Source organism: Neodiprion fabricii, chromosome 1 (assembly GCF_021155785.1).
Source record: "Neodiprion fabricii isolate iyNeoFabr1 chromosome 1, iyNeoFabr1.1, whole genome shotgun sequence".
Taxonomy (NCBI): Eukaryota; Metazoa; Arthropoda; class Insecta; order Hymenoptera; family Diprionidae; genus Neodiprion; species Neodiprion fabricii.
In genome coordinates this window covers 30,539,878-30,566,070 of record NC_060239.1, presented here as the reverse complement: position 1 = coordinate 30,566,070, position 26,193 = coordinate 30,539,878, and the positions used below count along the sequence as shown (strand labels likewise).

Here is a 26,193-nt window from a genome sequence, read left to right as displayed (position 1 = left end):
TATCGCTGGGTTCGAAGTTAATTACATCAGCCACAAACAGGAAAACTTTATCTAACAATGCAAGGAAGGACTAACGTGGAATAACTACTACTGGAAAATCATGCAGCATGGCAAGAAATTTATTTTCCGACTATCAAACAATACCAATGGTTGAAATAATTCATGAAATGATCACTCAAGTCATTCGATAGTGAATAACCCCTCGCCCAAGTGAGTAAAAGTTTTTGGGAGAAATGAGAAGAGCTCTAAAACGACGTATGACAGAAATAAACCGACGAGTTTTTCGAAATGTGTTAATTTTAGACACATTTCCTCATATTTTCGTATTCAACTTGTCAACATTCGTTGACCTGTTTGAGAAATGAATGAAATAATGAAAAAAATTAACAAACCAGCGAGGAGTTGAATCTCGCATGTGCAAAATCAAAGATGACTCTTCACAAAGAAAAAACAGTACAACGGCCAAGGCTATCAAGGTAGCTCTTGTGGTTCCCAAACCAGTTACCATTTCATTCGTGACTTCCTAACATACCGCTGCTTATTCAAAAATGACATCATTTATTAATGGCTTATTTCCTCACGACATATATACATATGTATGAACCCAACCTAACTTCGTGAGTATAAATTTGCACGACTGCCGCCACCACGGACAGTTGGATCTCTACTGAGCTGAATCCAGGGTCACCATGTCTGCGGTGTTATCGTTAATCGTTTTCGGACAAGTATATGTCCTCGGCCCCGCGTCAAATATTCGACCAATCGTTATTGAATCTGATTACTCAACAGCAATCCCAGCCATCGACCGTACGTTGAATGAGCAAAAACCATCGCAGGGGAATACAAATACAATGTTGATTCCAGAAATAGATCGGAGAATCGAAGAGATACCATCGGAGACGGATGCGAAACGCAGCTATAACACGTGAGTGACTATCAGTTTTAGTGTTTCATCAATTGATTGACCCGATTGGTTTGCAATGCTCGAAACACACAGCGTTATACTAAAATAAAAGGTAGACATTTTTTTACTATACATGCTTACACTACTGTGTAAGAATTTTCAATGTAACATCTTTCTTTATATTCACGATCAAGGATTTCATCGTAGGTGATATTTTTGCTGGAAAACCTACAAGATAAGACACACTAACATTGTGAAATATAATTACGAAGAGGACAATTGTATTTATCTTACTAGCTAAGTGTGTTGCGATTCCGTCCAGACACTAACTTCGCAATATATTACTAGAGTTGCAGTGTCAATTCACATTGATCTTATTATGTATTCTCGGGCTTAAGCTACCCTCTCGTTATCTCGTTAACTTTCTTTGTTTCAGCCCAATCTTCAGCTCGGGATTACGGTCCGACGCTCTACCAGCTCTACCTAATTTCACCTACATTCCAAACATTTCCCTCACCAAACGGAACGACTACACGTAAGAAAGTTTATTCCGTAAGGAAACACGTCATTTCGATTAATGTAAAAATTTCAACTTGTAATTACCGAAATTTTCCACTCATTTCGATTGATTGTAATCAGCTCGAATCATATCAGAAATGAGTGTTCTTCAAAATCCTCCGTATGTCACAATTATTTATTGAAAATTTGAATCATTCACTTAGCTAGATCCTGGTAGCATGTAATGAGGAACCAAAAATCACTGTCCCGTTTACAATCCGATCATTATAAACTATTAAATTAATTAAGCTATTGTAATGAAGAAGAAATGCAATAAATATGTCAAGACTAAGTCTCAAAGTTATTTCTGAATTCAAATTTTTTTTATTGTTTCAAATTACCTAGTTCGATGATAAATCGTTTGTTCTCCATTCTATCGGGATAGTTGTGTAATTATTTCGAATTTTCTTGAGAAAAAGTGTGACGCTAGGAAAATGCCATTTGAAGAACACCAACTTCCGTCTTTATTTGAACCTGTAATATCTAGGAGGCAAACGAATACAATCGATCCACAAACTACGGCAGATACATACTTGCCGCGTGAAACTATTGATAATTGCAATTACATATCGACCCAAAGTTTTGGAATTCCAACGGCACGTACCCTTAGTCAAGTAAAGACACCGCTTCGGAACTCAATTATTCCTTTTTCGACGTGTCACTCACCATGACTGATTCCAATTATCCGTAGCTACACGCCGGGAATCGGTGCTCATAAGGTTCACACCGAAGCGTCTTCGTGGTCAACTGCTTGGAGGAAGTGCCGAGACGAAAAGGCCCACCTCGCTGTCGTCAACTCTCGTGCCGAATCGGAACTAATCGTATCACTCCTAAGAAAAGCGGGTCCTACAAGGGGTGGGAATTCCCCCAACCATGCCCACGTTGGTTTTCATGATTTGTACGCGTACGGCCAATGGGTGACAATTGATGGTCAATCATTGTTTGGGGCAGGATTCAGCGAGTGGCAGGAGGGTGAACCTAGCTACCGGGACCACGGACATGAACATTGTGGATCGATCCACATTTCAGACGGTAAACTCAACAACCAGAATTGCAATTTTGACTTGTCCAGCTTCGTTTGTGAGCTGCCCTAGGCTTGGCCGCCTCGTACAATCAGATATTGATTTATCATGCGTGTTATGAGCAGTATCCATTTTACAAATGAAGTTCTGCTGCCGATGTAGCAAATTGGAATAAATATTTAAAACCACTAGGTTTTCTGTGTTTCAATTACTGTCACTCACCAAGTGTGATCGACCTTGGTTTGTATGCGAAGTGCCAGGTATTTAAGACGATACAGTTACATCAGTATAGTACAGAATTTACTAAACATTAGGACCTCTATGTCATAATATACATATAGTGGAGGGTAGTGTTAATTAATGTCACGAAAATATCGAAAATTCATTCTAATAATATTGCTCGAAACTGTTAATATAAAAAATACACACTATTACTTTGTAATAAACACATGAAAAATATCATCGAGACCTGCGTTCCGTATTAAAATTATTTGAATGGTTTCAAATATTTTTGGGTTTGTCCAGTCCTTCAAACCCAACGTAAAATATCGAATATAGAAATTAGTTGAAAGTTTGACAATTAGTATGATAATTGAACAGACTTCTAACTACGTAGTTCCAGTGTGGTGAAAAGATTTTTCACGCATATCAATAAACAGTTGAAACAGTTTGAATTTCATCATTTCTCTCTGCTCTCTGCACACTTTAGCCTTGTAATTTGAAACCACTTAGTCAGGAGGGATAAAAAAAAGATATGAAAAACATACGTAAATCGATTTTGCCGTTTTCGAATTACGCCGAAATAATTTTCCCGAACATCAATTTCTCTGGGAATCACCGCGCACCGCATTTCCGGCCCGTGCCTGTGCGGCACAGCGAATGAACGATCGGTCAGCTTCGTCCGGCGCCTACTTTTTACCGTCTATTTTAGCAGCTCTCGCCGAGCTGATATTCAATCGATGAATCAATCTGCTCGTCGTGACATTGACGAGATCGGATGGCGCGCGGATCCATAGTTCCACGGTTCGATGGACAACCGATAGATACTGTCGGGGAACACCGGCGACCCAGGGCTGAACCATTGAAATCAAGGAGGGGAGAGGGGCGGAGGTTGGACCAACTATAATGTATACCTATGCAGGCGCGGGTGTATTAAAAACGGGGGTGGTTGTGGTCGCGTACCAATCATTCTCCCTTTTGGCTCTCACACGAGCCACGAACCTCGTCACTAACGCGGAATCGTAGGGGGTTTTCGGTGCAGCGAACGGCCGGAGCAGCTTCCCGTGAAATTTTAATCATCTCGTCATTGGGGTAGTTTGTTGTGATACGCCGACCACAGGCCAATACCCGGCTCCCAGGCTAGTTTTTCGAATACGTCACTGCGAATTTAATGCGTTTTAGTCACGCAATTAGGACTCTTCAAGTCATGGCGTTTCCTCTATCATATCACGAGCTTACAGCTCCAATGAATTTGTTTCGATTCGTCAAAACGCTGTATTCTCGAATCGAGCGACGATCGCGTTTAACGGAAAAATCCACTATTCCATTTTTCATCCATATGGTACATAGGTATACATATCTATTGCACTATCTGCGGTATCTGATACCGAATATTAATAAATACATTCTTGATCGTGTTGTATCACGATGAAGTGATTGTATTGGAACCTCGGCTTCTTCATTCCGCCAATACTTCATCAATACTCTGTTTTCATGTACTTGAACGGGATTTGTCTAACAATAAGATCCAATAAACAAATCTCGTCACAATATAAAATTTCCATCTTCACAATAAACAAAAATCAGAATAAAATACACCTACTTACCATAGTGGAACTTCTGATTAGTCCGCATGCAATTAATGACCAGGAGATAATACGACTTTAGTTTAATAGAACAAATGATATTTATTTCGTAACACATTCCGAACAGTTGATGATTTCAACGTATACGTGAGGTGAGGGGACGAAGGGAAGGCGGGAAGGGAAGAAGTAACAGATATGAGGACAAATAGCGAAATACTTACTGAATTTCGATATTAAATCAAAGATGCGGTTCTTTTTCGTGTGAAGTCGAATCGCCTGACGAGACGATCTTTGAATATTCCAACGAAAATGTCGAAATTAAAACTGCTTGGACGTTTGTTGGAACGAATTCGACACGCCATCCACTCGGATCATTGGCTAAACGAACGGTTAAAAATAATATATTGGCAAATTGTCCGATCTCAAGATCTGTCCCGAGATATTTTTCTCTTAATTACATTCTCTTACATTTTACATACCTAAGCTATACATTACATACGTCGTATCATATATTCATTTTCGAATTTTAGCAGGTGTAAGGGATAAGGCTAAGATATTTACATCGATATTAAATAGCGGGATTAAAATTAAACCTCATTCGAGATATCTTCAATAAAACCTTCGATGTTAATCAGTGACGCGTGATCCTCAAAAAAGCCCTTTGTTGCAGCCCTGCAGCAATTTATTCGCCCGGATTGTCGTCTTTATGGGTCTGTCATCGATTACAGCTTTGAGCTACGCATCCATCGCACTTTCCGCAGTTAGTAACTGAAGTGAAAGTTTCGCGTTTTCCTAATTCGTTGCTCTGATGCTTCGCGTTTTTGGCATCCTTTTTCCATGGGGGCTGCTGTCTCAATAAACCAAACATGCAGACACTGTCGATCGATTGACGGGACAGTCAATAGGCAGAAAATGATTTCATGATCTGTGAGACAGGAATTTGAAATCGGGTGACTGGATCCTGTCATAAATCGAGAACCATCTGAGTCGTATTATCTTCGTCTGCAACCGACGCACGTATGAGTGAACGATGATTACGTCCATGGTTTAAGACTTTGCTATATGGTATGTCTGGCTGATTTACAGGGTCGTGAAATTTTTCAATTAACGTGAACAAATTAGATGGTATTGCACTAGATTCATCGTCACTAATGAAAATCGATACAGACAATTAAGTGGGCAGGTTAATTATCAACCAATTGCACGCCGACCAATGTCTTCCTTTCTTTCTTCTGTAATCCGTCGTCTCTCGGCAACCGCGACCGTGACACAAGTTGGCGAAAGTTACAACATTATTTACCTATGTTTTATAATGAATTACCCGTCGCAACGACTTGCCCAGACATATCTGCGAGTAACGGAGATTCAGTACCTTCGACGATGCATTTTATTTGTTAGATGATTTTCAAATGCGAACTGTAATCTTGACTTTCTAGCTGTTATTTGTTCGTTAGACAAGTTGTACTTTTCGATAGACATGAAACGATTTAATGAAATATCGCTTATCATGGACGAATTTTATTTTGGAAACGTCGTCAGAATGAAACCACAAGAAACAATCATACATTTTGAACGGGCTCGATGTCCAATTCGAATTTTGTTGTATTCAATTGTTCGTATGATGAACGTTATTGCCTGAGTGATTATTCGGGTTCATTCTAAACTGGTTACATGTCTATTTCCTATCAACATGATTTCAAGTAAACATTATACCTTGATTTTCGAGTCACAGCAGTTAAAGAGAGCTCGTAGCAACGGCATGTTTAATAATCCGCAACCTTGTCAAATCCAATTCAAGTCGAAGATTCTTTCATAATGTTAGAGCTTTAATCGTCAACAAATAACAACTAGAAAACAAGATTTGGAAGGAATTTGAATTTTCACCATCACCAGAGATATTGTAATCTCCCAACGATCCAGTACACACGATCACATTACGGATACATATGCCATCGTCAAAAATTTACCACTGACGTAAAGTCTCCTCATGAATCACCGCACGAATTCTCATTGAAACAGTGATAATCACGAGAGCAGGACCGCCAGGACTCGTTCAACGAGAACGACAATGTTGCTTATAATTTTCTTATACTCAATTTAGGACGTCATTATTATATATACAAGTTGAACAGACGTTAACCCTGGTTAGTCCATGAATCATTAAGAATTCCTTCATGATAATATTTCCACCACGGTCTCCAAGCATCAAGAAAACAAAAAAATAAAAACAACGAACCATCAACGAGTAACCATCTCGATCTTCTGACTGTTCCACAAAGACTTGCTGACTTGCGGACGCATCGAAGCGACCGAGAATCGGAAACACACCGGGAGCATCGCTTGGCATCTTCGTTGTCGCGAAAACGTTCTCCTGGATCCCAACGGCACTCGAGGCTGATCCGCCCTCAGCCCCTGCGTCTCGGCCGCTTCGACCACGTCGACCACGACGGCCACCCCGGGTCACCTCAGTCGCCGACTAGTTGCGGGGAAACTCAACTGCCCACTGAGGTGTAAACATCACTGCGCGCCACGAGCCTACGTCGAGGTCTAACCTCGGATGGCTGATTTTGAAAACCCGTGGTTTTCGTCGCGAACGGTGTCCACCGACGGTTCTTAACTTCTTACGCTAAGATTCCGTTTCCGTTTCGTCAGTCATGGCCTAGTAGGGCCTCCAGACTTGCCTGGGTGGCGTGTTCTCCCGCCTGGGTCTCTTTGGCTCCCTAGTGGCCACGTCCTCCTCCTTTCTCCGTGTGGTCAGATCCTGACCCTTGCTCAAGTCCTCCTCCCTGTTCTCCTTGTCGTGATTGCTCTTGGTGCTCAAGTCGACGGTTTCCTCGAGTCGTATTTTTATCGTCAGATCTGTCCTGTTGTCCAGGTCGCTGGCGACGCTCAAATCCTCCTTGAAATTGTTGACGTTCGTCTGGATGCAGATGGTCAACTCTTCCGAGGAGTCCTCGCTTCTCGTGCGGTCCCGCTTCCGTCCGATGGGGATCCTGCTCGCCCCTTCTAGCCTGCGGTCGGACTCGTCGTCCACCTCGATGCTACCCTCGGGACTGTCGGTGTCCCGAGACCTCTCCCTCTCCTCGACGTCCCCGTCCCTGTCCTCCAGAACCTCCTCCTCCTCCCGCTGAGGATCGTCCTTCGAACTTCCGTCGGGGCTGCCGCTGGATCCACGGCGTTTCCGCAGCTGGCCAGGCCGGATGTCCGGCATCTGAAGGCGCTGATGCGCCATGTGCAAAGCCAGCGCGTGCCACTCCGGCTGCGACTGATACAACTGGTTAAACAGCCAATGCGACTGATGCGGGACCAGAGGTGCGAATATCGAGCTAAAGAGCGGGTTGTGTGGACCAAGAAGCGCCGGATGAAGGCCTGGAACCACGGAAATTGGGATCAATCGATCTGGTGCGTAGTCGAAGAAGACGCGTTAACCGCGGACCAGGTGACGTGCGCCTGATAACTCGAGGGGGATAATACCTTGGAAATGATGATGAGGCGGGTGGTGGGTCGACGGGCTTGACGTAGCATTTGTTGGCTCAGCTGGCGGGGTTGGAGCGGCGACAGCAGCGGTGGTTAGCAGTCCTGGCCCGTTTCCAGGGGATGCTGTGGGGCTAACATCCCTCACAGAAACGGTTATGGGACCAAGATCTCCACGCGAAGATTCTGCAAAGTAAACAGTCGGCACATGACGTCGGGGCGATAAGGCTCGTTAGGCAGCAGCAGCAGCAGCAGCGGCGGCGGCAGCGACTACCTCGCTCGACATTGAGAAGAAGCCCGTTGAAAAAGGAAAGAGAAGACGAGCAGGTGCATTGAACGCGGTTCAGCGAAAACCATTTCCCTGGTCTTTGATCTCAGGCCAAGTCGGAACTTGGGCTAATTGTAAGATGTATCGAGCTTCCTGTTACCGGGAAGTTCCTTACCGGTGGTAGCGGGCACTCTTGGCGAGCGCTGCTCAATAGCGTGCTGGAACGGGTTGAATGCTGAGGCACCTCCTGGCGGGGGGTGGGAATGCGAGTGGTGGCCCGGCGGCGGCGGCGGAAGACAGTGCGGGGGGAGACCGCCGCGGGGCAAACCTCCCCATCCGCCCCCGGCTCCGACTCCCTCCAGGCCCAGGTGTGGCAGTCCTGAGAGATCAAATAAAATACCAGGTTACTTAGCGTAATGTCCGCCCACGTTGAAAGCTTCGGGTATTCGTCGCGGCGTTCGATATCAACTGCAACTAGCATCCCTTTCCCACGGCATCAAGTTTCGAGAAAAGTCCTAACCGAAGATGCATAGAGGTATTTTTCAAATAATGACCGATCCAACAGTGTGTCGTTTATGCATCACCGCATTTAGTTCCTCAATCGTTGTTATCCGAAGTGCTCAATTATCTACTAGAAAAAAACTATCGAAGGGAATGTTTTCTGTAGAATTCAACTATACCGGTTCCTGGTTCTAGATATATATACCTACTGATTAGTTAAAGCCGCAAGCTCGAGTATATTATTCGCGAAAAAATCTGCCAAATGGTAATTGAATTCCATAAAGTGAAGAAGACTCTTTTCCCGTTTCTCCTTTACACCTGGCGTCAGCTAAGATTTCACAAAACAAACTTTTGATGGATTGCCATTATTTTTTATCCGCTGCTATCGCTCCAATTTGAGCATTCGTCATCGCGAGAAGCGGGATATCGACACGGAGTTCATTTCAAAAAATCTTCTTAGATTACTCCGTCATCTGTGCGCAGCAGAAGGATTTAAAAAAAATGTTCCCCTCAAAGCTAGCTGCAAGCATCTCTACTCTTGAAGTTAAACGGGAGCGGGAAACGGAGGGGAAGTCGGTGGTAGGGATACATACCGAGCTACTGGCTCCTGGGCGTGACCTGTGGCGCTTGCGGCTGGCCGGATTGGTTGCCCGCAAATGCGCGCCCCTCGAGTGGGGGGAAAAAGCTCTGGCGGGAGCGATGAGTAGGGAGGAGGGGGAGACGGAGGGGAACTTTTTAAGCTCTCTTTAAGCTCGGAAAACAGAGAGGACACTGTTATCTAGCGTACTACCACCGGTGCGATGTTCGTACCTGTGTACAGCTATACAATACCTACCCGGGACTTTATGAGAGGATTAAGAAAACGATAAGAGCCTGCGACTTGAAAAGCTTCGGACTGGAGCTTACAAAGCAAAGAGCCTTCGCTCGTTGTGTCATGCATGCGCCCATCCAGTAGCGAGTCCCCGTTCCCTCCTTTACTCGCGTGTAGATCTGTTACACGTATACGATCGAGTGTCTGACTCGACGGTGTGAGAAACGCGGTACATACGCACGGACTGTGAGTGTAAGCGACCAGCGGATTAATGGAAATTCGCGTGCGGTCGGAAAGTAGTGAATTAATTAATTCTCGTTCGATTATTTTGTCTGATTTTGTAATCTATCTCGGTTGCGCTGCCCGCGCTGTTTGATCTACTGGAAAATTCACGAGCTGCTCTGCTGCACGCTTTGTTTACCGCGTCGAGTGAAACGGAATATCCGGTTAACGAACGCCTCCAAGTAGAGCGACCGGCGATATGGTCGGGCAGTGGTGAGCGATCAAGTCTTTCGGTGAAATTTAATTCTGAGATGAAAAACGTTTCAAATATACCGGTCCGCGGAGAGGTTTTATCGGAGTTTCTTGGGGTTGGGATCGTGCGGGGAAAATTTTGAGTATTCCTGGATTTACAATTCCGCTGTACGTTGAAACCGAAGCGCAAAATTCCTACGGCAAACCGGCACTTGAACTTCAAATTTGCACCCTCGGAAGTTTCACCCCTGCGCGGCTCGTGCCACACCAGCTAACCCAAACTACCCGTAACATATTTTCAATTTAATAAACTTGAAAGCCCACCCTTTCGCCTTGAACCGGGTGAACAGGGGCGGGGGCGATAATTCCGAAAACAAATGAAGACTAATGAGGGGTGTGGGGAAAAGGGTTCGCGCAAGGAGAGAACGGCGACGAAGACGGAGACGAAGCAGCAGAGCCGACGCGCTACCCTTTAAAGGGTGAGAAATGCTAAGCTTAAGCGTTACGACCCCATGGGTAGTTTCCTTCGGTAGCTATACTCTAAGCTATTCTAGCAAGGGATGACGTCCCTTTTAAGGGATGACGTATTATAAACTATCATCCTTCGAACGTGCATGGAGCAACCCTTATACGTGCTACCAAATTCATCTTGAGCTAATCAGCCGGTGGTCAGAAGAGCTCTCAACCTACTCTCAGCCTAGATCTAATGCGTTCAGCTCGAATATCTGCGAAAGAGTTGAGGAATCGGCATTCGAAATCACACCGATCGTATGATTGTAAGGAAAGTCTAATCTTAGAAACATCTGTAGAAATTAATTTCGATGACTTCGTTACGATTCTCAAACAATCGAACTGTATTCAAGTATGATTTCTGATATGAAGCTGTACTTAAATTTCGCGTGTATAAATTGTTGATTCATAAAAATCCCTTTCAAGACTGATCGAATTGCTGTATAATTCTTTTTGAAAATACCAAAAATATGAATGAATTCGATGCAACGTGTGGAAAGTCTTATTATCGTTTGAGATTTAAACTCGACTCTCGTCGAGTGAGTGTTCAAGGGATAGCCTGATCGAGGAAAACAAAGGAACCGCGTGTTTGCAGAAGGTGGAAGGCTTTTTTAATTAAACTCCTTGAAACCATAATGAATTATCGAAAATCCTCGCTGAGTAAACAAGATCCGAGCCTAAGACTTCCCGTGCTTTACTCGGATGGCCTTAAAGAGGTATTAAGTGAAACTCCGACGGGCGGACCCCACGAAAACCTAAACCCAAACTGAACTGTAAATCCGGGGATCTCTTAAAGTCCCGAATCCTAAAACACATAATAAATTAATTCTCGTATTTTCCTCGCCACTCCATCCCTCTCTCTCTTTCTCTCCGTCTATCTCGCACTCTCTTCTTCCCCTCCTCTCTTCTTATCTATTTAAATCTATGCAAAACAGGCGCCTAAAACGCCCTTCTCAAGGTGCTAACCCTTGCGCAACGAGAGGAGCCTTGCTCTTTCCTCGGCTCGGTACTCGCGCGTTCTTCCGCTAGTTATGGGGGTGTGGTGTCGAGGTTGGTGAACGGGGTGTGCGAGGGTGTGCGAAGGGAGTCTTTACTCGAACCAAGCCCAACCTGACTCACCCGGCTGCTCCTGTTCTCATTATCGCAGCGTAGCAACCCCTAAAATGCCACCCCAAAAGGTCCCTCCTCCTGCACCAGTAAGTGTCACCAGTAGAAATTTCAGGAAATGGAATAGTACGTGACTCGCCTCGGGTCACGTGGCTCGCGGTTTTCTTTCAACCCTTTTACGGTAGACGCCCGTCTTCGCGGAAGAAAGTGTATATCGCTGAAACGGAACGAGAGTAATTGTGGATCCGTTGCGCGGATCGATGAGTGTAATAACGATTGCGCCTAGAAGAGAGGCGTGCGGGGGAATCCGTCCGATCCCGGGATATAAAGGATACCCGTGATTGTTACCGCGGGAGTAAACAACCCTCGCTCGGAGATGCCACGCAGACCTGATTAAACCGAGGAAACGAAATGTAAAGAATGAAACGAAAGGGCGTAGATATAGGCAACCCCTGTGTCTCTCCTTTCCGAAATTCGAGACAGAGTTTCTACGCAAAGGTTGCCGCCGAAGGAGAAGTGGACAACCCTTGATACGGCGCGACGCTTCCCTGCCAAGATCAGCCCCGAGTTCTTCCACGGATACGCGCTATGAGTCCCCGGATCCTTAGAAAGTGTTTATTTTCAAAGGGGATTTTCGTACGGAAACAAGACGCGGAGGACTTTTAATTAAATCTACTTTACAGCGGAAGGAATAGTCCAGGTTTGGGTCGTGTGCCCGATGCCTGCAATTGTGCGGCTGCAGCGCATGACGGGTGTTTATTTTTCAAGAATCGTCAAGCTGCTCGGAAACCAAGTCCGCACTACGGTACCAATCTCAAGAGGAGGAAATAAAAACATGAAAGGTTCGGCTTTAAGAGCGTAAATTTATTGCAAAGCGATCCGAGCCAGCCCGGAGTCGACAGTTTTAAACGCGCTCCTAACAATCTCCCCCAAATGAGGTAAAGGCCACCTTATTGAAACAGGGGTTGCGATTTTTCCGCCCCTGGAGGCGGTTAATTGACACGGGAGGCTGAGGGTGACGGAGGGCAGCGAAGGGCGGCGGCCAACGGGGACTCTTGTTAACTTAAACCTCTCTTCCGGATTTTTCATCCCCTTAGCAAGACGCCGAGAGGCCTTGATTGGGGCGTTTTTACTCCTGGATTTTAAATTGGCGACTAAACGTACGGGTAGAGAGAGAGAGAGAGAGGAAGGCACGTAGGAAAGGCTTTACATGACTCCAAGAGCGCCTGCTAATTTGGGAAAATTTTTACATTCAAGAATAACAACCGGAATTTCTCTTTACGAAGTAAACCCAAGCGGGATGAATTATGAACATTAAAAAATAAAGAAAAAAAACAGTATACGGGAGCACTCGAGAAATGAATATACCGACTCTGCGCGAAGTGAAGAAGAGGGAAAAAAATTCACAAACATGAAAGAAGGAGCTTAACCATTCTGAGAGAAGAAAATTACTTTGACAAGAAACTGTGCGAATGAAAGATGCTGAAAAATTCTTCTTTTCTCAGAGCGCACATCGATCGGGCATCGCTTCGAAGTAACAGGGGGGCAACGAATGAATAAACGAACTCGCGCGAGGCGACGCACGACCGACGCTACGGTAGCGATCAGCCATATTCTTAGCATTTATGAAAACCCGTGAAACTCGTCCCTTCTGGCGCTGAGGTGGGCCGAACGAAATTTAATAACAAGCCCCTAGTTACACCTCAATGGACACCTTAACAACCCCTGCTTGGGTCTCCTTTATCAACCCTTGGCGCCGGGATCTAATAAACCACCCCTTGAAACACACCCTTACTACACCGATGATACCCTCTTGGGATCGCACGCGAGGATGGCTCGGGCTTCGGATCGCGAGGCGGGTGGTTCGCCCTGGGGGTTGGGGGTTGGGGGTCGGGGGTTGGGCTGGACGGGGTGGACGGGGTGGGTGCTGACCGCTCGGAAGAGGAGCGGACGGCGGCGCAACCTGTGTTTTATCCGCCGAACTAAATGACCGAAGGGGTTCGTCGGGTAACGCGGAAAGTTTGAATTTCGAAACCCTACACCGCCTCTCTTCCAACGTCTCCTCTTACACAGACCCCGACTCACTCTTGGAGGCATCGCCACGTTTCACCTGCACTGAGAGAAAAATTTGCACATCATGATTCGCGGACTCGTATCAGCCGTCGCCAAGTTGTGGGCAAAGAGTGCGCAGATATCGCTTCAACGAATGACAAATTTGCGACGATCTTATCAAGCGTTTCTTCTGCTCTCGAGTTTACATCCCCCTTATGAAAATTGATTTTTGGACGCACCGTTACGGCTTATATAACAGCGCCATAAAATCCGGCAAAATTTGGCTCCACGACCCAGCGAGCTCGGCCAGCTTTCATTGTCGTTACGATTTTGATCGCGACTGCGGGCTCGTCCGCGGGACTGAATTCGTAGTGGTGGTGGTGGTGGTGGTGGTGGTGGTGGTGGTGGTACTGGGGTGGTGTGGTGGGCGCGGGAAGCTGGGTCGCTGAACAGAGGGTGTGTTAAGCCGCTTATCATGCCGAAACAATACACTGTCGGTGCACCAATATCACTTCCACTCACCGAGGCCGGTTTCGTCAAAATTTCGAGTTCTGGCCGAATTTCAACGAAGAACGAAATACCGCTCTAGAATCGGTAAACGCGGTATGGCTGAACGAAACTCGTTTGTCTTTGTTTTTTCAGACGAAATGCGATGCGGGAAAATTAATTTCTGGCATGGAGGCAAAAAATTTCACGTCGCTGCTTAAGTGAATTTCATAATTTGTTTGATGAACAAACGGGAGCCTTTCCGCGAGACTACGCGAAGGCAAAACTGTTGGCAAATTATAATCGAAGGTACCGAGGAAAGTCGCACCGAGCTTATAATATACAGCTGCTCTGCAGACAGGAATTGAAAAGACAAAGTTCTCCAGTTAGAGAAGAACCCCTCCCACCCTAACCCCCGAACGGCAAAGAGCCCGACTTAATCAGACTCTCCTCTACTTAGACTCGAAGTCAAAACTCAATTTTGACTTCGCAGCAACCGGTGCCGCTCAATTTTGACACCCTTCTCGCGACGAAGACTACCGGAGCGTCGCTCTCGCAAGGGCTGTAAACTTAGTTATCAACGAATCCCATGCAGCCTTGCAAGAACTCGTTTACCAGTCACTCGCTCGGGATGGTATAACTTTCCTGCATTCGGTATTTTACGGACTCGATCATTTCCACGAGGGGATTTCGCGTGACGTGTCAATACACGGTGGTTGAAGTATCGACGAAGAAAAAAAAAAGAACAAGAAAAAAAGAAACGGAACGCTGACGACTCACCGGTTAATTTGAATCCCAGATGATCCTGAGGATGTGCGAAAGTGAAGGTACGCGGCCCAAAGTGATAAGGATGAAAAGCTTGATGTCCTGAAACAGGACACTGCGTGAATTCCTCGTTTATGAAGACGGCACCGTCCGTTCGTCCGTGTTCGTCGACTCGAACAACACGAATCCAAGATAAATTTCGTAGGTACTCACTTGTTTTCGACCTGGGCTCCCTGGGACCGTCGACTGTGACCTTTATGGCCTTCGACAAGGTTGCCACCTGCGGCGGCGACGTCTGCAGCATTATCGTCAGAGTAAAACTCTTTCCTGAAACGTGAAAAATTACGCCTTTCAAAACCTCGCGGAGGACCAGAGGTGGTCAATCTCGTCCAGAACCGGGTGCCGAGGTGCCGGACACGCCAAACCCGGTCCATAAGTACGTATGTTTACGGCATTAGCATATTCCCGTCGGTTTTCCCCGCACGCCCCTCCCGACACTGCGGCGCCATCCGACTACCCCTTACTTCCGGCACATTTATGTTTTGTTTCCAGTAAACGTGGCACAGTGCAGCGCGTTACTGCCTCTGCACATCCTGTAACCGTTCGAAGCGGTGACAGAACCGATCCACCAAATTCACCATGAGCATACATTTCGTCATGGTCTTCATCCCACACTCAGATTACCCATAATCGTGTTGAGGAATTGAGTGGAAACTTTTTAAGATTGAAGTAAAAATATAATATATGTTTTGAATTCCTCGTTGTTGCTATTAGTTTTTATTTACCTCTTCTTCTTTTCTCGCGGGTCACTAGTTCTTTGGAATTCATAACCACTGCTGCAACTGCATGCGGACAATCAGAGTCTTATTTGAGTTTGAAGCGACCGCGGTTAGCGGCGAGTGACGGTTAGGATCTAAAATTCATCACTTTCTGGTGATAAAAAGATTGGAAAGTGAGGCTGGGGCTGGGGGGAATGGGAATAAGCACTTTGCGGCCACGTGGATTGGATTTGAATAATAGAGAGAAACAGGCACGTGGAACACGGCAGAATAACGCGACCCACCGCGAACTTGCACCCCCGGCTTGCGGGCTATCCGAGAAACCGAACTTTTGCGTTCGCCGCATTTTTATGCTTTTTAATTCTTTCCGCGGTTGAGTTACGACTCCGTTTGGAATTCACCTTCGTATCCCTCTCCCTCCGTTCTTCATCCCGGATAGCTACATATAATCGCAGTCTTCGCGAATTATTCAATTCTAATTGGTCGACTGACCTCAAGGCCTCGTCGAATTCGGGCCTTTAAAATTTCTCAGCTTCAGCCCAACTTACGGACTATCTTGCGGGCATCAACGTCGCACAACGGCGTCGGTTAGCTCGCGGAGAGAAACTGAGCAGTTTTATTTTACGGCGAATGCCAGGGTGGCGGAGAATTTTCACGGTGAACCACGACATTTAACAGCTTTGTCGCCGCTCCGTCGAGCCACGGAAAATATCCAGCGAAACGGGGAACTCGCGAATTTCCTCACGCAGTGAGCAGCGAAAACAAAACACCGCCTAGGGCGGAATGACTGAGGGATAGAAAAACGAGATAAGAGATAACGGAAGCGGGAGGATCGCAGGCGACGAGTAGGTTACGTCAGCGACCGCTTTGTCACTACTTTTGTCACCCCCCGCCACAGCTCATATTTTTCTCACACTTCCTGCGAAAGAACTTCTTCCGCAAGAACATTTTTCGGTAAGCAGACGCGAGTCGAGCTACCGAGTACCGCTAAAAGATCATTCGCGGATGATTGCGATCGGAGCTTTTCTTCGATCGGGTATCTGAAAATTCCTTTGAACAATTCCAACGACCAACGGATCGCCTAAATTCCTAATTACGAATCTTTCGCAAAAACACCCGTGTAATTTTTCAAACGGAATTGTCACACGAAGATTCTACCTTGAACGAGTACTACGTGTTTTAAAAATTTTTAACACCGGATCGCGGAGTGTGAAAGGCGAGTATAACAGATTTGCGTATGTTACATACACAGATTACCGAAGATGCAATTACCGATAGACAAATATGCCCGAATGCATTATCTACTCGCTGAACGAGAATTTACACCAACTGAAATTCCACCAGCGAGGAATCTGCTGTTTCGTAGACGTTAATTAATATTTTTTTTCTTCCGATTTAACACCACCGACGGTTCAGGCTTACACGCGCGCGCCTTCGCTAACTGTATCACAAGCACCAAAATTGCGGGGGAGTCGTTCTTCCAGCGTGTTACACATAATGCCTCATAAACACCCCAAAATGCCGCCTCTCCGCCCTCCGCCCTCCACCCTTACCCTTCACCTACGCCCCCTCGACGTTTGGCAACCCTCGAAACCGCTTCTCATCCCTCACCTACGGGACCACAGCAATAAACTTTCGCCTTGTTAGGATTTCGCGACAGGCCTAAACGCCGGGGAAGCCGGAGAATTCGTCGAGAGAATGGCTGAAATTTGGATACATAGGTAGATTCGGTATGCCTGTAGTGAAAAAAAATTATGCGAGCAGACGTTAACGGAATCGTAAAGTTGTTGACGTCGCCATAAAAGAGATAAAGAAAAGAACACGAGAGCTTCTCTCATTCTGGAGGGATTCCAAGAAAGCTCGTTTACTGTGTGGCGAATACAGTGCCCCTCGAGAAGACCGCATCGATTCTGTCTGCTTATACCAATTCGGTAGTTGTATCATCCCTCCACTGTCTAGACTCTTCTTCTTGTCTTCCTTTTGTTTTATTATTTTTCTATTTCTCCGCACCGATCGTATCCTCGACACTTTCATCACGAGGTTGGAAAGTGAATCGCGTTTCGAGAGCAGCTTTGCGGCGTCGACCGAGTGACATTTTATTCCTCATCGCCAAATTCGAGGATCAAAATTTGAATAATTACTGCGGGCATCTTACACGCGCCTCGGGCGAGGACGGTTCACAAAAACATCGGCATTCAGGTTTTTAACGATTTCATATTCACCCCAAGTTTACTCAGGGATCATACAGTGTTAAAAACTCCCCTGTTTGCCACCCGAGCAAAAGGAGGCGCGGAATGGCGGGGTTCAACCTCTGTTTGCCACTCCAGTGTTATTTCAGGGTGTTTGCAGTGTTTTAAGATTCTGACGTTTTGACTACCCGAATCGCTGTTGAGGGACAGGTACACCGGATTGCGTGCGGGAATATTTCAAAAAGATTTACCGTGCGGGGAGTAAAATATCAGCGGTGGACTCGGCGAGGCTCTTCTTTCAGGGCTTAAGGGTGACCCGCACGAGGCAACTTTGACAAACGGGGATGGCTTATCAACATTCAGTCGTGTCGTTGTTACTATTTATTTCTCATTTCGAATCAAGATTTTCGTACTGTAGAAAAATCGAACTTGTACGTCTGGTTATTGAATATTTTGAAACTTTCCTGCAAACACTTTTCACGTTACTCTACACGAATTGGAAATACCACACTTTTGTCTTCAACTTTGTCATCAACCGTCGTTGAATCGATCCGATAAATGAATTTTCCACATCAGCTGCGTAATGCTATTTCTACAACGTAGCGATTGGATCAGCCGCCAGTCCGAATTTGCCTCACGCGAAATCGGCTACACCTGTCTAAATAATTAACTTACCACGGTAATCACGGATAAAGGACCGACATAAATTTACAACGATGCGGTAAGTCGTCCACTGCGTTGAAATTGGAGCCAATTGACGTACGTACGTCACTCGGACAATCAGGAAATGAACGAGATCGGTCATCAAACGTAGAATCACCGGGGCGCGTCCGTGCTAAATATACGCGTATATCCGTTCAAACGGTAGTGTATTCATTACGAAAATTATCGTCGGTTAAATATGAGAAATCGCGAGGCGAATGCCTGGATTCGTAACACGGCGAGGCCCCTCCGATGCAGTACAGAAACGAAATCTCTGGTGCGGAAGACGGCCGCCGCCGGACGGATGGAAGAGGAATAAAATATGTATAATCCGTGCGACAAGGCAGATCGACGGCGCAGTTAGTCAACTGTGCGTGATTCTACCTGAAATAGGTGTGCCAGCCTCGTGAGAGACTTACCGAGGGGACGGTATATTTTTAATTTTTAATTGGGGAAAAAAGCGCAGGCGAACCTCCTCCTCTCCGGGATAAATCAGACTCTCAGGTTCGACAAGTCGTTATCTTGACGGTGAGATCCGTCCGCTGATCTTCAAAATTGGTGTCAAACGGCAACGAGAGGGGGGAATTTTCCAAACCTAACGAAGTCCGTGCGACTCGCGCCGGTCACCTGAAACTTTAATTAAGACCTTGCTCTCGGTACGTCCGGTATTCTTTGATCCAAGGAGATACGGGAGGGACAAAAACCGGAGCTGAGTCGTCGCACAGATTTGCTTTACCGCCCAACGACCGCCTCGTTAGTCGTTGCCATATATTTTTTTTTTTTTTTTTTGGTGTTTCGTGTCGTTTATTTTTTAATTATTTTTTTTTTATTTTGTACGTCTTTCCTCCTTCTCTTTACCATCCAGAGCCACAGGTTGGCCCGCAAATTCACACGTCCAATCGTACCTGCTACCAACACTCGAGCGCTCGCCTACACCAAGAACCCGGTAACAGTATCAGAGTTTCGGCGGACCGACAGATCGGGAGGTTGGGAAAAATAAAAAGGGCTGGTTTTTTTTAAAGGCGACAGATTGTACGTCAACCCTTCTCAACGCAGACAGTTCTTTCGAGTTATTAAATCATTCAGGCCCATTCGCGGGTGAACGTTTTATTTTTCATTATTATACATATGCTCTTACAAATTTGACGAATTTTACGCAAATTTAACTCCTTCATCTCGTATTATACAGTTCGCACTCGTGTCAGCGCTAATTTCCCGCTGAAATCATGCCTGATTTCTTTCTCCGCGTTTCGGCGAACGGTATTATTATTATTACTATTATTATTGTTGTTATTATTATTATTATTGGCGATACGGTACGTTTACCTCTGTGCACACTGTGGGATTGTCGATACTGGTATCGCGTGTGTACCTCTACATATATACATATATATGTATATATATATGGAGTCGGTGAAATCTCCCGAATGGGCGCTCTTTCATAGCTGCCCGCACAAACAGAGAAAATCGCGAACCGTCATAAAACATCAGTAATTCCTGTATTTATGCGACTCGTTCGTCGTTTTGGACTACGTCGCAACGCCGAAGCACACGGATTCACTCACGTACGTACCGAGTCGACTCCAGCCTCCTAGTCGTCGGAGGTTGACGCTAATCCTCGACGGTTCGAGGCAGAATCGCAAAGCAGAGAGAGCCGTATGATGTATAACGCCCTGCGTTGCTACGATAATATTTCCCGTTTCTAGAGCGCCCGGAACTCCCCAGATTAACAACAATCTGTTTCTCCCTCTCCGCCTCTCTCTCACTTTTTTCACATTTTTTCGCTCATTGTCGTTTCTTTTACCGTAGAGTGACCAAACTTTTGGCTCCGCGCTCGCAAACTTACATTTCCATCGAACGTGCTGCTGGAAAAAATTTTTATCTCCAAATTTTATGCCAAAAATTTTATCACCGCACCCCTTTTTCGATATTTCTGTCGTTACACGGATTTATGAACAGTTTTTTTTCCCCATAATACGTTCTGCTCGTGGGGCCATTCGTGATTCAATTAAAATAGTTAGCGAGTTGATTGGTCAAATGGCATATGATCTGTACACGTACATACGAAACCTGCAGAATTTTTCGCATTTGTGGATACACTCGTTATTGCTTTCAAAGCTACTTCATTTATACATACAAATATATGTATATATTGCGAGCGAATGATGATTCGCAACGCAGGCGCAGGTATCAGTTTTGCAAATCGTTCTCCATCGCGCTGATTACACTCAATAAAAACCGGGATTATTATCACAGATGACCAAAACGCTCTGTAATAATTTCGCGAAGGAGTGAAATACGATCACAAAACGCGCCCGAAAAATGCCACGAAAAATTAGGGTAATAACGGTAAACAATTTTTGGTGAACAACGATGGACGGATCAGGTGTCTGAAAAATAGCCCGACTTCACCGAGGCTCAGCAGCTTTTCCCGTATTGCAAGTAAACAGATTCGTGAAATAAATCTTATATTTATGTTGTTTGTCTTGTCCTTTTGCCCCCCTCCTCCCCGCACCTTCACAATTTAGCGAAAAATCGACGCGCTTCGTGACCAGTTTCGGAAAGACGAAGGAACCGGAAATAAGGTAGAGCTTTCGGAAAAAGAAATTCTCAATTATATAAATCTAGCCAGTTTTCTGAATTTATTAAGCGCAATCTATCGATCGGACGAATAATTTCGTGTCACGTGTAATGAGGTGATTATTGCACGGAAGCTCTTTACCAACAAATCACGAATGTAAACCTAGTGTATCCAGTTCGCACGCACGATCGATATCGGGTATACGAATTTCGGCTTACTTTACGCGTCTGGCTATAGCCTTGAGCCGGTACACCGTCAATCTCTGTTTGATAGTTAGGAGATGGCAGTAATGCAGTAATGAGAGCTTATTGCCATGGAAACCAAAGCCGCTTAGACTCAGCCACTCGCCGGAACAATCCCTATTTCAAATACTCGATTCCCCGCAGCGAAAAATTCCGAAACGGTAGCATCGCCCCCGATACGTACATATAGTGTGCTTACCCTAATCTCTGGAGATCGTTCCGCATCCTGGTATATTTCTGTAATTTATCCTCTTAAAATTCGAAACAACGATAAATTGTCACTCTATTTACACGTTAATTTAGCTGAATAGCAACCATCGCTTCGATGCTTTGCACAAGTTACATTTCATACGTTACACATACGGCAGTTAGTAATGTGTTTTTTATACTACAGTAAATTCAAGATTACCCCTTCAGCTTGATCCTCGAATATTACGTTTGTCCAAAAACTCGACTGCGATTTAGCAAATTATTGCTCTCATCTAATCGCGATTCAGCGATCCGTCGCAGCCAGAGCTTGAATTTCGCAATAATAGGCGAAATTAGAAAAACACGTACTCGGATCTGGTTGAACTTGTAAAAGCCTCGAAAAATTTCAGTCGGGTCGAACTGAGGGATAAAGGCGCGTGAAACCCGTCGGCGAGAGCGTCAGCGATAAGAATTGGGAACGATTTAGAGGTGAGATTCCGAGCAGCTGTATATATAAGAGGGTTTGTCTTTTGACGCGAGCAATTCTGGCAATCCGGGGCTAAGAGGTCGGAAAATGTCCCTGAGACGTGAACCATTACCGTTGACAGTTAAAAAATCTGAAAAACCCACCCCCTCCAAAATCCCGCGAAGAGGGTGGCTTTCGTCGTTCATCGCGTCCCTCGATCTAACTGCAATTTCCCTTTCCAATTTACCATAAACAAGCCGACAGCCTCGTCGTTAAGCAATGCCACCGTCTCTGGCTGAGCATTTATCCGCGGCTTCTGCAGGGACCCTCGTCAGAAATTTCACTCAATTTTCCCGCGAAGAAAAGCGAGCCAATGACCAATTCGAAGTGTAAGATGGGAAAATCTGTTGGAAATATTATAAAATCGCCGGAACTTTTTGCGGATCGATCGTTCGACGATAACAATCGGCAGTTCCACAATTCCAGGCGAAGAATTTCCACCTGCTGACGGGAAAAACGGTTTTCCAAGCTTGCGCACTTTTTCCCCAGTACGTTAGCATTTTTTGCCCGAGTTGAACCGAAAAACCGAATTTAAGGTGTCTGGCTTCTGATTGCGAGAGAACGTTTGCTTTCCCATCGGCGCGAGGGTATAAATGACATTAGGAGGTCGTCTGCAGCCCCTTGAAGTGAAACGTCGGGGTGTCGAGTTGGCTGAAAGAAAAGTAACGCGGGCGATATTCAGCCCCGAGGAGTTTTCTTTCCTTAGGCATTAACTACTGGTAATGGGGGCGATTATTACGATGTATTATTCAGGTGCAACGCGCTAACCCAGAGGCTTCTTTTTCCTTGAGGGACGGAACCACCGTCGCTCCAGCAAAGGAGCCCGTGAATTATTAACGAAGGTCTGGAATTAAAAATCCTGTGTCCGCCGACAGACGGATGGATGGAGGGGGTCGGGCTCCGGTATTTGTTGAGTGAATTAAAAATGAGCCCGAATAAGGACTGGGTGATAGAGAAATGAGGCCATCTGGGATCCCCCCTAATGTACCCGCTGAATCATTCATCCCCGGTAGACGCGGCCGGGATCCACCTCGCCGATTTTCAAAGAATCATCCGTTAAACGCGGCCGTCCCTCCAAATTTCCTCACCGCAAATCGCAAATCGCAAATCGCAAATCGCAAATCGCAGCACGCACTCACCTCTTCCGCTCCTCCCGACGAACCTTAGGTCGTTAAACTTGGCCACCTGGTTCTTCATCAGGGCGGTAGAGTTCCTCAGCTCGGCGCAGCAGTTCTCGTCGTTTCCGGCCCGGACGGTGACCAGGGTACCGTCGTTGACCTCGCCCAGGGCGACGACCTTGAAAGCGACCGGCAGCGTCTTGTTGGACCTCCAGTGCCCAGGAAGAACCGTGCAGACGACGTGGGGACATCCTTTTCATAGGGCACACGGCATTCGAGATAATTTCATTCGTTCCCCCGCCCCCGCCCTCCCGGCATCCTCCCTAATGCTAAAAAATCTGCCAAGAGTTTGAGAATAATCATTGAAGGGAAACTCACCGGTCCTTATCAACTCCCCGGGATGCTCGGCGAGCAGTCCGTCGAGGGTCCGCTCGACGAGGAGATCCGCGCTCGGCGGATAGTCCGGGAGGTGATTCGCGCCCTGGTTCCCCTGGGCAGGGACGTCGTTCGCCAGGTGCATCCTTTTCCTGGAGTAGCCCCGAAGCCGACGACCCCTGTTGCTCGCGCAAGCCACTGTGGAGTCTCTGTATTCCAAGCGAAGAGGGCGATCCTCCGAACGGACGGCCGCACGCGAAGGATTCGTCATGAGACCGGACCGCGGTGCATTACCCGATGCGGAAATTAATTCATGTCCGAACGGCGGTCCCGGATCGAACCTACGGCTCAACGGTTCTTCTCAATTCCGTTTCCCCGACGACGCGACGGTGCAGCTTTGACGAATCCCGACTACGCGATCTTACCAGAGTAATAAAAAGATTCCGGAACCAGTTGAATCGCTCCGAGGATCCAGGCGGCGATTATTCGCGCCTGAGAAATGCCGATTCCTTCAATCGGTCCCGGAACACCAATATATCAATCGCTTCCCTCGGGAATTAGATTTGTTCCCGGGTCGGAGAGTACGTACAACGAAACGGCGGAATCGGGGGGCCGCCACCGATGCTGTTGCTCCTCCTCCGGCAGCCTTTGATCCTTATTTCATTATCCTTAGACAGAGTTGAGCGGCCGTTTGCAAATTCTTCAAAACTTGACTGCCAAGTCGCGGAGAAAATTCGTTTTATTGGAATCGAGGAGGTTTCCCGATCTCCCTTTTTACGATTTTTACTTCGCTGAATTTCCCCCTTCTTCACTTGTCTCTCTGCACTCTCGTTTATTATACTCGAGCTGCTTCCGCTTCGACCAGATCCGTTCTTCCCATTCGACGGAGAAACTTTTCAGTTTCCTCAACTAATAACTAAGACTACGTCACAGAACTACGCATCGATACGTCACAAAGCACTCTTCGAGGCAACGAGTCTCGTCGAGTTCTGTTCACAGTGAAAAGTCAACTTCCGATATCCACACTATCTCAAATCGCGCCGCAGCACCACAAATCGAGCGTGTTGTGTTCTCGCAAAAAAACTGATCACCACAACTATATTCTCTGTCACAGTTTGAGCCAGTCGTCCGGTGATCGAGGAGGTTCGATGTTTGGAAAAATGAAAAATCGGTAAAAGTGCGGTGAAAAATTTGGGACCGAAATTGATGAAAAAAAAGAAAAAAAAATCAAAAAAATCACAAACTCTCGAGGTAATCTACACGCACCCAGGCTGCTCAGCGAATGTCAAAATTCCTCGGCGGTGTGACCGGAGTTGAGAAGTTGTCACGGGTCCAAGTTAACCGGAGCACGAGAATAAGGGTAAGTCTTGCGGCCGGTGGTTGCGTTTGGGTTTGGCGGTAGAAAGTGGCGGCTTCTGCGGTAGAGGTGCGCGGTGTGGTTGCGGTGTATTTTTGAGGCCGCCGCCCCCAGCCCCCGGCCCCCGACCTCCGACCCCCACCACCGCCACCACCATAGGCGCCGCGACGCTGGCGGGGCTGCTTTTTCACGCAGAGGGGAAAAATACCGCGGGCGGGGAAAATCACCCTCACGTGGTGCTCGCCTTGTCGCCGCGATCAAAACTAGCGGACGCAGTCGATCACGGCGATGATAATGACGGTGACGACGATGCCTCACTTCGAACGAATCACGCCTCCTGCCTCTTTTACGGTAGTCCGATCATTCCTGGCTTCGGACGCATTTTTCCGACAGATCATTGGTGCGTCACTTTTACGACTTACGCGGTTATGTTTTTGCTTTGGTTTTGCAAAAGTTTCGTTGATTTTCATTGGTTCTTTTTTTTTTACTCAAATATCCTTCACTGACACAATTTACGTTTCGAACTCTCTTCGTCACTCCTCACATGTAACTTGCCGACAGCGCTGGAAATGAACCGATCGTACACGACTGCACCTAATCAGCGAAGTTTTTTCAGACACTCGTCATTTTTTCACTCAGTATTTTTTATCCTCATTGGCAAAAGGATCGATATTCTTTTGCGATAATGTTTATGCTCGTACTTCAGACACAAAAAAAACGAAATATATATACATAATATATATATTATATAAAAAAATTGAAGGGTGAAGCACTCTTGTTTGCAAGTCAGGAACCGAATTTTCTCTTCCTTCGCATCTGAGCTTTTTGACAATTTTTTGCACTCTCGTTTTTCTTCAGTAAATATCTCGATCGCATTCGTTTTAACACGCGTTTAACACTGATCCCTCGGTACCGTTTTATGTTCGACAACTGTTTCACGTCCCACTTGGAACAACACTGCGAAGAAAGGAAAACAAGGACAGTTGAAACCCTAGTTGCGTTTAGCGTTGAGAAATAGGGGTGCGCGTCGGCGGACGGGGGGGCCGGGGGTCGGACCGTCAAGGGGATGAGAGGCTGGGGGGTTCGAGGGTGGGGGTTGATTTCGAACCTACACAGTTGAGTAACGGTAACTAGAGCTAGTTGCTTTCGTCCGCACAGGCATTGACACGACCTTAATGTTACGCGATTTCGTCAAACTATCGGATAGGATTGGGTTTCCAGAATTCAGGGAAACGCGACCGATGACGTAATTACCGGCAGAGAATACTAGCTGGCGTTGACGCTGAACGGGATCGATACCGATTCTCATTTCTCAAAATTCCAGCAAATCTCCCATGATACTCGTTGTTTTGAACGTAATCAGAGTCGAAAGGATCGTGTAACAGCGTTAAAACGTCG

The 26,193-nt window shown here is 46.3% G+C and overlaps 2 protein-coding genes across 4 annotated transcripts; one reads left to right on the top strand and one right to left on the bottom strand.

Annotated features, from left to right (window-relative positions):
• Positions 1–680: 680 nt before the first annotated feature.
• LOC124179339 (hemolymph lipopolysaccharide-binding protein-like) lies at positions 681–2,675 on the top strand. The gene is made up of 4 exons (XM_046563627.1): positions 681–725; positions 790–925; positions 1,341–1,439; positions 2,154–2,675. Exons 2-4 carry the CDS (start codon positions 852–854, stop codon positions 2,554–2,556), a joined length of 576 nt encoding a protein of 191 aa, XP_046419583.1. The 5' UTR covers positions 681–725; positions 790–851; the 3' UTR covers positions 2,557–2,675.
• Positions 2,676–4,437: 1,762 nt separating this feature from the next.
• On the bottom strand, positions 4,438–24,874 carry LOC124174700. 3 transcript variants are annotated; one of them, XM_046554104.1, is made up of 8 exons: positions 24,028–24,037; positions 23,442–23,947; positions 23,085–23,315; positions 14,951–15,064; positions 14,753–14,839; positions 8,207–8,410; positions 7,764–7,949; positions 4,438–7,658 (listed from the first exon to the last, which is right to left on the bottom strand). In XM_046554104.1, exons 2-8 carry the CDS (start codon positions 23,707–23,709, stop codon positions 6,949–6,951), a joined length of 1,800 nt encoding a protein of 599 aa, XP_046410060.1. In that variant the 5' UTR covers positions 23,710–23,947; positions 24,028–24,037; the 3' UTR covers positions 4,438–6,948. The 3 variants fall into 3 exon arrangements, with proteins under 3 accessions (XP_046410060.1, XP_046410052.1, XP_046410063.1); XM_046554096.1 differs by having other exon boundaries at positions 23,442–24,874; XM_046554107.1 differs by having other exon boundaries at positions 14,753–14,830; positions 23,442–24,874.
• Positions 24,875–26,193: the final 1,319 nt, after the last annotated feature.